Source organism: Dunckerocampus dactyliophorus, chromosome 13 (genome assembly GCF_027744805.1).
Source record: "Dunckerocampus dactyliophorus isolate RoL2022-P2 chromosome 13, RoL_Ddac_1.1, whole genome shotgun sequence".
In the NCBI taxonomy this organism is placed as follows: Eukaryota; Metazoa; Chordata; class Actinopteri; order Syngnathiformes; family Syngnathidae; genus Dunckerocampus; species Dunckerocampus dactyliophorus.
In genome coordinates, this window is record NC_072831.1 from 29,617,663 (window position 1) to 29,630,793 (window position 13,131).

General features: G+C 42.6%; 2 protein-coding genes across 2 annotated transcripts; one reads left to right on the forward strand and one right to left on the reverse strand.

Annotated features, from left to right (window-relative positions):
• The first annotated feature begins 131 nt into the window (after nucleotides 1-131).
• LOC129192990 (dynein regulatory complex subunit 4-like) lies at nucleotides 132-1,476 on the forward strand. The gene has a single exon (XM_054797523.1). It carries the CDS (start codon nucleotides 248-250, stop codon nucleotides 1,406-1,408), a length of 1,161 nt encoding a protein of 386 aa, XP_054653498.1. The 5' UTR covers nucleotides 132-247; the 3' UTR covers nucleotides 1,409-1,476.
• Nucleotides 1,477-4,713: 3,237 nt separating this feature from the next.
• On the reverse strand, nucleotides 4,714-13,131 carry LOC129193029 (thioredoxin-related transmembrane protein 1-like). Its single transcript, XM_054797599.1, has 8 exons — nucleotides 12,921-13,131; nucleotides 12,495-12,610; nucleotides 12,305-12,350; nucleotides 11,331-11,459; nucleotides 11,105-11,150; nucleotides 9,284-9,385; nucleotides 8,814-8,880; nucleotides 4,714-7,440 (listed from the first exon to the last, which is right to left on the reverse strand). Exons 1-8 carry the CDS (start codon nucleotides 13,076-13,078, stop codon nucleotides 7,169-7,171), a joined length of 936 nt encoding a protein of 311 aa, XP_054653574.1. The 5' UTR covers nucleotides 13,079-13,131; the 3' UTR covers nucleotides 4,714-7,168.

Below are 13,131 nucleotides of genomic sequence, written 5' to 3' on the forward strand. Positions count from 1 at the left end.
TCACAGTCCAACGCAACATCAAGGTCCTCGCGACGCTCTTCAGACATCACACACCTGCTGACGTGTCACCGTCTCATCTATGATGCTTCAAAGGACGCATCGTCACACATGACAACATTTCACACTTTATGAGCCCAGCGAATTTCCTCAAGGATGTGACAGCCAGCAAATTACGCAACCAAAACACTCCTCTTTTTGCCCACAACGGCATCGGCAAAACCACATCGAGGATCGACCCGCGAACAGGATGGCTGGGAAAGGGAAGGGCAAAGGGAAGGGCAAAGGCAAAGGAAAGCCTGAAGTCAACGAAAACCTTCCGTTAACCGAGATGACCGAGGAGCAACTGATGGAGCGCATTACTAAGATGACAGAGGAGCTGGCCCGCATCCAGGAGGAGAAGAAGAGCTTCCAGCTCATGAGGGACCAGGTCAAAGCCTTCTGGGAGATCTCCAAGCAGAAGCTCCAGGACGTGAAGGACAAGCTGAGGGAGGGCAGCATCGTCCGAGACGAGGCCAAGATGCTTCACCGGGTGAAGGTGGCCAAGTACCAGCAGAAAGTGAGGCACCTGGAGTCAGAGTGTCACAGCAACATTTCTCAGCTGAAGCTAGACAAGGCGGGGTTCTCCACCCTCAATGACAACAAGCGCTTTGAGATGGAGCAGGGCGCTCTGAACGATATCCGCTGCCTCCAGGTGGACCTGAGCGAGAAGGAGCTCCTAAGCCAAAACCACATTGAAGAGCTGAAGTTTGACCAGGCGTCCGAGCTGGTGGAAATCCACGTCCCACACGACTGGAGGACGGTGGAGCTGGAGGCCAAACACAACGCTGAGATTCTCCCCATGATCGAGGCGTCTGAAAAAAAGCTGGAGGCAGAAATCAACATTCTGGACACCCGGATGCAAATACGCCTGGAAACGCTGAAGAGGGAACATGACGGCGCCTTCCGACAGGCGCTCAAGCTGAGTTCGGACTTTTACCAAGCCCACATGGATGAGATCTGCCTTCTGGAGAAACAGCTGACAACGCTGATGTGCCAGGGCGTGGTGCGCCAGCTGTCCTCCGCTCACAAGCTATCGTGTCCGCAGGAGAACCTCCAGCAGGACAAGAAGAAGCTGCAGGAGCTCCACAAGCAGTTGGAGAAGCACAACGAGGACAAGGCCTTGAGGGAGGCCAGTGACGCTCGCCTGAAGGTGCTGGAGGACGAGCTGGAGGAGCTGTCTATGAAGGACGGCATGCTGCTCCAGGAGCTTCAAAGCAAGGAGCTGGAGCATGAGACTCTGCTCAGGAAGCACGCAAAGGCTCTTCTGGACGCACAGCACCGAAACGGACTGAAGAAGAGCCAGCTGAAGCTGAAAGTGCAAGAAGTGACCGAAACGCTGGAGAAGCTGGAGAAGAGCCTCGGCGTGTGACAATGCCGGCGGATGGGCGCATGCCTCACCTCTGGCTTGGGAACGCCTGGTGGAACTGGAGGAGTTGACCAGGATCAGAGGGACCTCGTCACCCACATCATGTGGAAGAAGCTGAGGTGGCTCGGACATCTACTCGGGATGGCTTCCTGGTGCGGCACTTCAGGTATTCTCATCACGCCGGATGTCTCACAAACCTTGGAACATCATGATGTCCTTCATGATGTCCTTCTGGTGGAAAAGGAGGAATTCTTGGCTTCCCCTCAACCAGGAGCTGGACAAGCAGCAGTAGAAAACATGACAAGACCTTCAAGTGCAGCAGTGTCTCCACTTCACTGTCAAACTCTTGACTCTTGATTCAGCATTTTCCGGAAAGAACTGCCTCCGGGCTTCTGATGGACTAAAACAGGGGTGCCCAAACGTCTTCCATGGTGGACCGAGAGTGAAAAATGAAAGGATGCACCTTTGCCTCTTTGATATTTTGTAAAGATTTGCTAAGAAGTTATATATCATAAGTTATATATTTCAAGAAAAAAATGCATCTCAGCTTTGTCTATTATTAGCTACACACACACACACACACACACACACACACACACACACACACACACACACACACACACATATTCTATAGCTGATGTAACTTGAATTACTACGGCGTGGCTTCCATAAAGTTCTTAAGATCAAATACATGGTTTCCCAGGTATATCAGTGTGTGTGTGAATGTACAAACCTTACATTTCTTTGCAGAGGAGCGCTTTATGAAAGTAAGTACATTCATTTGTATTCACTTACAGCGCAGCCTTGCCACATCCAATATGGCGGCGACGCTGACGTAAGGCTCAGCAGCGCTCGATGCGGCGTCTACGTATGTGGTTTTGACTTCACTTCCTGTTTCCCAGCGTGCTTTGCTGTACTGTTGTTGTAAACGGCTGCTAAGTTACACGTTTAGGGCTCACGTAGTTGTTGATTACTCAGCATTATTCGTTGCTAGTGTCTTGTGTGTTCTAATCTACCCATTAGGTTGCTGTGTGATGTATTTTTAGCGCTTCCTTTAAAGACACCGTGAGTGGCTTGTTGTGAGCTCTGTTGTTACTCTGCTTTCCAAATGAAGAGCTTGAATTTTAATGATCAACCCAAGAAATGATTAAGTCACTCACGCTCCTGTTACCGTACCTTTTCGTCCTGGCGCCGTTCCGCTGTACTGCATTTTTGGATCCTTGTTAAAACATTGCTGCAGACAACCCAAGATTGATTTACAAGCTAGCAAGCTAGCGATGACACAGGAGACACATCAGTACGCACGATTGAGATTGATTGACAATGGTGTACAGCCAATCAGGATCCAGAAAACAATGGGCGGTGCAGACAGACGAGAGAGAAGAGATAGACACTCAACTTCCCACAATGCAATTCTTCTTAAAGGGCCAGGCTCAGCATGTGACAGCTTTCATATGCTGTAATAAAAAATTTAAAAAAGCACTAAACCCCCCCAGTGAACCGCGATAGAGCGAGGGAACACTGTATATAAATTATATGATGACTTTATTCTCGTAAAATGATTACTTTTTCAGTGTAAGATGATTTTTTCTTGTCTGATTGTGACTTTATTCTTCTAATATTTTGACTTATTATTGAAACATTAGAACTTTTTCCCCAACCTAATTTTCCAAAACTTGTAACTTCGTGCCTTGTTTTGTCTCTCCTATTACGACTTTAGAAAAGATTTTTTCCCCTTTTAATATTTCAACTCTATGCTAACAAAATGACATTATTTTTCCTCATGATTACAAGTTTATTCTTGTAAAATTTATCATAATATTTTGACATTACCCTCGTAAAAAAAGGACTTTTTTTTTTTTTAATTTTCCAACTATTTCAACTTTCTTCTCGTAGTTCTGACTTTATTCCCAAAACATTTGCACTTTGTCATAATATTATAGCCTTTCCCACAACCTAAAGTTATAATATTGTGAGAATAAAGTCAAACTATTGCGAGAAGAACATTTTGGAAGATTATTTAAGAATAAAGTTGAAATATTTTGTAGTATTATGAGAAACAAACAAAACAAAGAATAAGGTTGTTAATTTATGGAAAATGTATTATATTATAGAAATAAAGTCATACATTTAGGAAGATTATTGAAGAAGAAAGTTGAAATGTGGCAAAGTTGATACCAATAATAGGATTTTTCACCCATATGACAAAGTTGAGATGCACTTTTTTTCTTTTTTCACCAAGTCCCCAACTTACGAACACAATTGGTTCCAGACGACCGTTCTTAAGTGGAATTGTTCTTAAGTAGGGTAAAAGGTAATATTAGCAATGATATAGGTACTACATGTACGTGTATACATATACAGTATATGTGTATGTATGTAAATATGAGTTTGGATGCAGTAGTAATATTAAACCAGGGTAATTCATGAAACAAACAATAATAAAAGTGATATAATAATACGTAATGATAAATGTTATTTACCTTTGAAGAGGAGTGGTCCAGCATACGTCGTTGTGGAGGAGGAGGAGGAATTACTGAAGAAAGGACAAATCTTGGTCGTGGTTAGACTCCTCTTTGTACTGCTAGTGGATGCCATTGGTACAGAAGTCTTCACATGTTCCATCATTCCAACCTTGCCTTTGTAAATTGTTCCTATGGTTGAGCGATTCACTCCATTAGCACGCGCTACATTAGCCATTTTCTCGCCACCGTCCAACTTCCTGATGATGGCCACCTTCGTTTCCATAGAAACTGCTTGATGTTTCCTGCCACTACTGCTAGCACTTGCACTCCATTTATCAGCCATGATAACGGATAACAAACGTCTCTGGAAAGTATCGAAGTATCAGACGAACTGAGAAAGACCACACGAGAGGGATGCTGCTGCCCACCATTCGTAGCGGCGGATACAATACAAAAATAGCACCTTTGTATTTCGGAAAAATTTAAATGACAAAATATGGCAATTTTCGAAAAAAATCATGAAAAAAATAGACCAGTCGGCTTGTGTTCGTATCTCCGAGTGTTCGCACGTCGGATGTTTGTTAGTGCACCACATGGCTTGCATCCTGTCAACATGTGGTCCTCGCTGGAGGGAAAAAAACTGCCCAAGGCCCGCATTCAGTGCCAAATGAGTACAAGAGTGACATCTAAGTCGGTGAGTTACAATACAAAGTAGCCAATAAGGCTTCAGGGGAACAAGCATCCAAGCTGCAAAATTGGAAAGAAAACGTCAATTGAACCCATGCCAAGCTATTTTTTTGTACTTGCTTGCTTATTGTCATCTACCAATCAATACAAACCAGCGTGTTTCCAAGTTGTTTATTAAAAGAAATGTCCAAACAAGTGTGAATGCTACAAGCCATAAATAGCGGTCAGCTTCTATGTCCTATAAAATTACATTTAAAAAATCACCTTTCACTCATGACCCGAATGATTGAACAGTTAATTGTATGTCGTTAAAAAAAACATCAGCAAAACGAATGAAATGAGTTCAAAGTAATAATCCATGACACAGACGCTGCTCCTTTTTGGTTTTATGTGACACAAAAGGAGATGGAATTGATATTCACGTTACGCGGATGCACGAACGCCAACGATGCACTTGAAACGTTCTCTCAGTTCAGATAAATCGGGTTTTATGACATCAGCTTTAACAAGTTACTCAACTTATATTTGTTGTATTCCTGGATCAAGAACGTGACCGGGCCTCGGCGGTCCACGGTCACGAAAAAGTGCAGGCGTGCAACTGATTTGCAGAAGACGACGCGCACACGCTCACGGATGAAAGGAGCTCGTACTCTTGCGGAGAAGGTCCCACCGCCTCACGACTGTCCCGTAACTGGAAATAAAGACACTAAATTCATGTAACTCAAGCTCGGATTTTTTCGTTTTTTTTTTTACATCAAAATATGGCAATTTAGTTTGTGCAAGCAAAATGCGTGTGCTTTGAAATCCAGCTTATTAAAATGCAGTGTTCAAAAATTCTCTTTACTGAAATACGGTGTTTTAAAATTTAGTAGATCAAAATTCTGTGCAAAAAAACCCCAAACAAATCAGTGCAAGTGCATGTGATGTTTCAAAACTCAGACTGTACATGAAGGCCGAAGCAAGCAGATAGAAAGTGCGTGGTCACGTGGCATGGGTCTTACAAAAACTGCTAATATGTTTTGAATCATCACATTTATTTTACACAGAATTTTTATAAAGTGGATCTCAAAGCATTGTACTTTGACAAAATGAATTTTGAAACACATTTTGCTTGGCAATTTTTTTCCAATTTATCTGCACTGAATTTTTATAAACTGAATAGTTTTATGAATGGATTTTTGTTTTCAACCAAATCTTAAAGCATTGTATTTGAGCAAACTGAATTTTGAAAGCCATGCATTTTGCTGGAGAATTTTTTGCAATGACTTTATTTGCACTGAATTTTTTTTTATGAACAGATTTTTTTTTTATAAACCAAAACTTAAAACACCAAGTTAACAAACTGCATTTTCAAACATGCATTTTGCTTGAGAATTTTTTGCAATGACTTTAGTTGCACTGAACTTTTTTGACACTGAATGTTTATGAACGGATTTTTTTTTGTTTTTTTTTTTACAAAAAGTATTTTTTTTAAATAAACCAAATCTTAAAGTGTTGCATTTTAACAAACTGCATTTTGAAAGACATGCATTTTGCTGGAGAATGTTTTTGCAATGACTTTATTTGCACTGAATTTTTATGAACTGGCAAACTGGCGGGTTATTCATCTGGAGTGAATACGGTTCTGACCCGGATTCTTCTTTGTGAGCTTAAATAAAGCCGAAGGGGAGTCTCGTCGTTTTTAAACTTGCTCCAAAAACGCTATCGGGTAAAGGAGAGTTTTGTCAAATGAAAGGAATGTAAGGCCAGTTTCACCATACATGAATAATACTATCCATCAACAACATTGAACCCATTTATTTATCTCAGGCTAAATATATGAAATGCTATTTATTAGATTATTGATTGAACTAAACAAGGATGTGGTTGTTCATTTCATGAAATGAATAAAGAAATAAATAGGTTCAACACATTACAGATGAGATTTGAAGGAATGAAGTCCTGCATGAATGGTGTAGATGGAGTCCAACATGTAAATGTACAGTATGTGTACACCAGGGGTCACCAAGGGTTGTCCTTGTGAGAGCTACTTTTACAAAATGAAAATGGCCAAGAGCTACTCATTTTTCTAACATTTATTTTTCAGAGCTTATTTTAAAGCCAAACAAAGCGAATATGCTTGTTTTACCAGAACATGAACAAAATGCTGGTGTCCACAACTCACATGTTGTATTTCACAATGCATTTCTTTCTACTCTTCTTTCATTATTAACTGGAAACCTGAATGAAAAGCAGGCTTGCGGGCACCTCATGTGGTCGTGGGGGCTACCACGTTGGTGACCCCTGGTGTATACTATATACCGTATAAGATGCATAGCAAAAACAACACTGCAAACTCCACCAGTCAAGTTTGTTTCCACGTCTTTGTTAACTTGGTGCTGCCAGAGCGCCGCCAGTGTGTGGAGCGAGGGATGAGAAAGGAGGAAGAGGAGGAGGAGGAGGAGAAGGAGACGGTGGTCTACCTTGGGAGGGGAGGCTGGAAAGGCAAAAAAAAAAAAAAAAAAAAGCCTCGCATTGTAAACAATTTCGCAAAGTGCGAGTCTCCCCCACATCAGCTCGACCCCCCCCCCTCGCCCGTCGACGAGCACGGGGTCATGTGACAACACCGCTCTTATGTGTCCTCCTCGTCTTCCTCCTCCTCCTTGTCCTGGCGGCTGAGCACCACCCTCTTCCTCAGGGCGTCGCCCGACGAGGCGGGCCCTTGAAGCTCCGGGTGTCCCTCTGGGGAGCCCCTCCGCCGCCGCGTCCTCCACACGTCGCCCGAGTCGCCTTCCTCGTATTCCTCCTCCTCTTCATCGTCGTCCTCCTCCTCCTCCTCGCCGTCGGCCTCGTGCTCCTCCTCCTGCTGCTGGATCAACCTGGCCTGATCCAGCGTTTGCTTCTCTGCAGGTTGCGGGACAACAATGAGGGGCTGACGGGCAACGTCGGGGCGCTGATTCATGCGTCTTTTGATGGATCTCACGTTTGTGTTGGCAAGGCTTAATTACATTGGACTGCATACTTGTGTAGAATGACAATAAAGGATCACCAGAACCCGTCTCGTTTTACCAGGGGTGTCCAAAGTGCAGCCCGGGGGCCATTTGCGACCCCTGATTGGCCCGCAGCACATTATAGAAATATAATTTAACAAGAAAACAGGAGGAGGAGAAAAACGCCAGCAGCAAAAATGGAAAACTTAGCAGTAATTTTACAAGGAGTCAAAATATTACAAGAAAAAAGTCGTAATTTCACAAAAATAAAGTAAAGAAATAAAATAAAGTAATTTTTGGAAATTTAAGTTGAGGAAAAAGTTATAATATTATGGGAATAAAGTCAAAATATTCCATCCATCCATTTTCTATGCCGCTTATCCTCACTAGGGTCGCAGGGGTATGCCGGAGCCTATCCCAGCCTATTCGGGCGACAGGCGGGGTACACCCTGGACTGGTCGCCAGCCAATCGGAGGGCACTCAAGTCAAAATATTACGAGAGGAAAATTCACAAGAATAAAGTTGAAATATTTATTAAATTATTTTTTAAAAGCAACAGCAAAAATGCAAAACAACAACAATTTTACAACAATAAAGTCAAAACATTAAGAGAAATAAATTATGCAAGGAAAAATAACATCATTTTAGTAGCATAGAGTTCAAAGATGTTACAGTATTTATTTTTATTTTTTTAAATCAAGACAAAGAATAAAGTTTTAATAGTTGGAAAATTTGGTTGCGGAAAAAGTTATACTATTATGGGAATAAAATCAAAATATTACAAGAATAAAGTCAAATATTACGAGAAAAAAATGGTATTCTAACGAGAAGATTTTTTTTTTTCTAAAGCCGTAAAATTATGAGAAACAAACTAAACAACGAATAAAGTTGTAATTTTTGGAAAATTTGGTTTGGAAAAATGTTATAATATTACGAGAATAAAGTCAAAATATTATGGGGATAAAGTCCTAATTATGAGAAGAAAAATTACACGAGGAAAAGTGAACTAGTTCAAAATTAATTGTCGAAAAAACAAATATCAAAATGGCAAAGTTGGCCCTCGCTGGAAACCCCTTTGGACACCCCTGCACCTGTACTGGACATGGATAGCTGGAGTTTGAGGTGTTCATCATGAGGCTTGTTGAGCTGCCTTTAGCTTTTGGAAGATCTGCAGCACGATCGTTTCTTCCGGGAATAAAGCTTTTACTGTCCTCTTTTTTTTTTTTTTTAAATTAAATTTTGCCTTTTCTTCCAGTCTAAAACGTTTATGAAAAAATTCAAACTCACTCTGGTAGTAGTCAGGGGAGGAGAATCGTCTCGATGGGAAGACAAAGTCGGCGATGAACACCAGCAGCTGAAAAAGACAACAATAACTATCGTGTACCATACAGTCCGCTGTACGAGTCGCACTTCTTTCATAGTTTGGCTGGTCCTGCAACTTATCAAAATACTTATTTACAGTATATAATTGAACTTCATGGACTGTTTTGAAATTCAAGAGGGGTGGTGGTTCGTTTATTTGGCGACACCTAGTGCCCGCAATAATTCATTGTGTTGCGTTTGTGATTCAGTTAAGCACGCAAATAGAATGATGCACAGCATACCGGATGCTTTTTGTTACGGACTATTTTCTAATACATGTCTGGCTTGGAGACCATGTGTCTGTAAGTAATGTGCTAGAACTGTAACGACATGATACCTGTGCGGCAACAGCGTTGTTTCATTCAGACACAAATTAAGTCTGGCTTCTCCCTTACCAGTCCTAGAGCGAGGCCAGAGAACAGCGTGGCCAGGCCGAAGATGACGTACGAGCCCCACACGGGAATCCCCAGTTGTTCCGTCATGTAGTTATGGCAACGCTGGAAAACAAACATTATTAGAGCTATTAGAGCACACTGTCCCCACCACATTACTACTACTAATAATATTAATTAAAAAAAAGCAATACAAGCGCCAAGATGGCAGCAGCTGCATTCTAAGTGCGATGAGTGGTCGGCATTAGTCAGCTTTAGCAAGCTCTGCATGCGCTTTAAAAAGTGGCTACTCGGCTGTTGAAAGTCATGCGTGTTACATTCGCCACACTGCAATCAACTCATCAGCGCTATTTATGCTGTTACAGTAATCCCTCGTTCACTGGTTCCCCACCCAACCGTGACAAGTCACAGATTGTAATATCACAACTTTTTCCCAACCATTTTTCCAAAATTTGCAGCTTCATTCGTTGCTCTGTTTCTCATGTCACAATTTTAGAAAGTAACATCTTTTTTCTTTAATATTTCAACTTTATGCTTCTAAAAATGATTTTTTTCCTAATAATATTATGACATTAGTCTCATAAAATGACAACTTCTTTCCATAATGTCAAGTCAAACTATAGTTACAAGTAGTCTGGCAGCCTCGAATTCAATTGGAAGGTAATGTGAGCATTACCTCCGAGCGTTGTGCAATCTGGGGCTACAAGTCTGAAGACGCATCCGGCAAGGAACTGAAATCCTCTTTCAAAACTACTGTTTGCTGCTGCTGTGGTTTGATGTGCGTGTGCGGCGCACGGCTTGCCTTTTCTTTGATCAGACGGCCGCCGATAACGCACGCCTCATTATTTGTGCATTATTAGGAATCTGAAAGAACTGAAAGAGTGAGCTTGCTTGAATGTGAAATTAAGAATGGTTAGGCACGCGGTGGGTGGTCCGTGTTTGTTTGGTTCATTGATTCTGATTGGAGGTCCGCCTGGGCACGAGCAGCGTGTTTAGGGCATGAAAATGAATACAAATTATGCAGATTTCTTGAATGTGCTTGTTTAAATTAAAAAAGTTTGGGAAAATCATGACATTTATTTAATAGAATTTGAACCACATTAAACAAAGTTACGAATATCGCGTGTCGCTTGGCTGGACGGTGACACGCGATAATCGCCCTATTGCGCAGGTTCCATTGAAAATGGAGTTGAAGCGATGTCGCCACCCGTGTGTGGCACCCATTACTCTGTACATGCAATTTGTAGTGTGACGTAGAAACCCATACAGCATTCTGCTGCACAGTGGCGGAGCTACGTGGTGGCCGTGGACACCCCACTGGCCATCTAGACATTTCAGTTCAGGTGTCAACTTATTGCCACCCCTATGTGAGTGATGGTCTCACCTTGGCCACCCTGACGAAACATTTCTGGCTCCGCCACTGCTTCTGCACTAAGAGTGCTTGGCCGACATGAAAATTATGACACTTGGATTTTCTTCCCTGGACTTTTTGATGATTAAAAAAACGTTAATGGCCACTCTGTTGCCTTTTAAAAGAAATGTCACATCCGAAGCCTAATGGCAGGTATCTCTCAGGTGTTTTACAACGTTGTTTACAGCCACTTGAGAAGCTAATTATTGATGCTGTATCCATTAGCTTCACAACAATTACACGTTAATTCCACCACAGGAGATACAGTATGTCATGTTGCACATATCGGCATCGGAAATTGAGAGTTGGACAACATTGGCATATCAGTTATTGTCAAAAAAGCCAATGTCGGCCATCCCTAGTATTTTCTTAAAGCGCTTTGGCTTTGTGGAAGTACTACAAGGAGGACTTACCCTTATGAACATGGACAGCTTGAAGAGAGCAGACATCGAGTTCATTCTGCAAAAAAGAACAGAAGCCAAACTAATTTGAGATGGTTTCTTCAATGGCGACATCGACTGTAGTTTGACTGCGAGCTGAGCTGACAACAGATGCGACAGGGGCGGTCTGAAGTTATTTTTACGGTGAAATGCGTGACCCCCAGCTGACTGCCGCCTCCCGTCGATCAAGGCGACTCACAGAAAAGACGACGGCCCGAACCAGGAAGAAACTGGCTCCACCGCTTTCCATTTCTGCGCGTCGATGTAGCTGAGGAAGTCGTCTTTGGTGCGAGCGCCCTGGTACTTGCGGAAGACGCCGTCTTTGCAGCTGGAAGGCACAGCACAATAACAGCTTGAGAAAGTTTACTTTAACTTTCATCCAAAATGACTTTTAAAACGTAGTATATCTGGAGACGATGGAACCACATTTGAATTAGCTTCTGTCATACGGTTGAATTCTGCTTTCTAATCTCCCCATTATCCTCCTTCAGCGTTTCCCACAGGATTAGACCAGCCTTGTGTCTTCAGTGCATTGGTCCATTTTAATGCCTGGTACAACTTAAGGTATATTTGTTATGATGATAACACATATAGCTCGTAAGAGTTTCATTTAAGGGCTGATATCCAGCAACTTCCATGCTTTTCTTGATAATAAGTTCCCACCTGTAGGCCTGGCTCCAGAGGGGGGTCCCGGTGACCCACGTCCGGGCGAGGGAAAGCCAGGTAAAAGTGATGTTAAATGTTCAGTTGTACATTCATTTGTAATTATTATATAAACAATTAATTTCTATGGGCAAATTTGCTTTGGTTAAGAGTCCGTTTTGGTTTGAGTTGGACCTTCTGGAACGGATTAATGACGTTAACCAAGGCACGACTGTGTACAAAATAGGCGGCTCCGTCTTGCTTGTGACATTCAAAAAAAAAAAAAAACACACACAAGCAAAAACAACGTAACATGCATGTTTTTGGCATATGTTGTGGTGAATTATGCAAATTAGATGACAACATCGCTCCAACCCCACGCCACAAATAGATCTGCGTCCTGTGGGAAACACTGTACTGTACTGTACTGAACTGTACTGTACTGTACTGTACTGTACTGTACTGAACTTTGCAACTGCAGCACAGACGATGAAAAACAGACAGGAAGTGGTCAACAGCACAACAACTTACTGATAAATTGTCGGAAGTGATGTAATGATGAATCTCCCGCTAAGACCTTCACGAGAGAGATTGAGGCAGCAAACCATTAGTTAAAACAAATAAGTAACTAAATAAAAGAGTACTTTGAAGCTGTTGAAGTAGCACAGAAAATCCACGTTGGCTACGTAGGACTTTTTAAAAGGAGTGTGGTGGAGAATACCTGGTTGCTCCGTCACGTCCACCTTGGCTATGTTGACCCCCATGTCCTCCCCCCAGTCCGCAAACTCCTTCCAGACCGGCTGCAGCTGTTGGCAGGCAGGACACCAGGGTGCGTAGCTGCGGGTGTAAAGTTTTGAGCCGGTGAATACACCAACTCGTATGTTCAAACAACTGCACCAAAGTTGAAATGACAACTATATTGCTGTGCTAGGATAGTTAGCGAGCTAGCTAGTACACAACTGTGACTGTAGCGCAAATGTCGCTTTCATCCCATGATGAGTGTTTCATGTTACGGTACTACAAAGCGTAAATATATTGGTTAACTGGCATGTTTTAATTAAGAATTGAGCCATACAACGTCCAGGTTAAGCGACCAAATATTTGCCATGTGGCTAGAGGCTTAGCTGGCTAGCAGAAGGCTACTGACAATTCAATCATCCATTCTCCGGTCAGGATGTCCTCCCAGTTACCGTCGGTGACTTCCCGGAGGCTGTCCCGCTTGGCCGGCACCGACGTAAGGTACACGGCCAAAAGTAAACAACACAGCAACGGGCGATGTTTTTGTCGCTGACAGGAGTGAAACATGGTGGCGCCCTGCTCTGTTTGCTACCTAGTGAGCGAGCTAGCAAACAGCGACA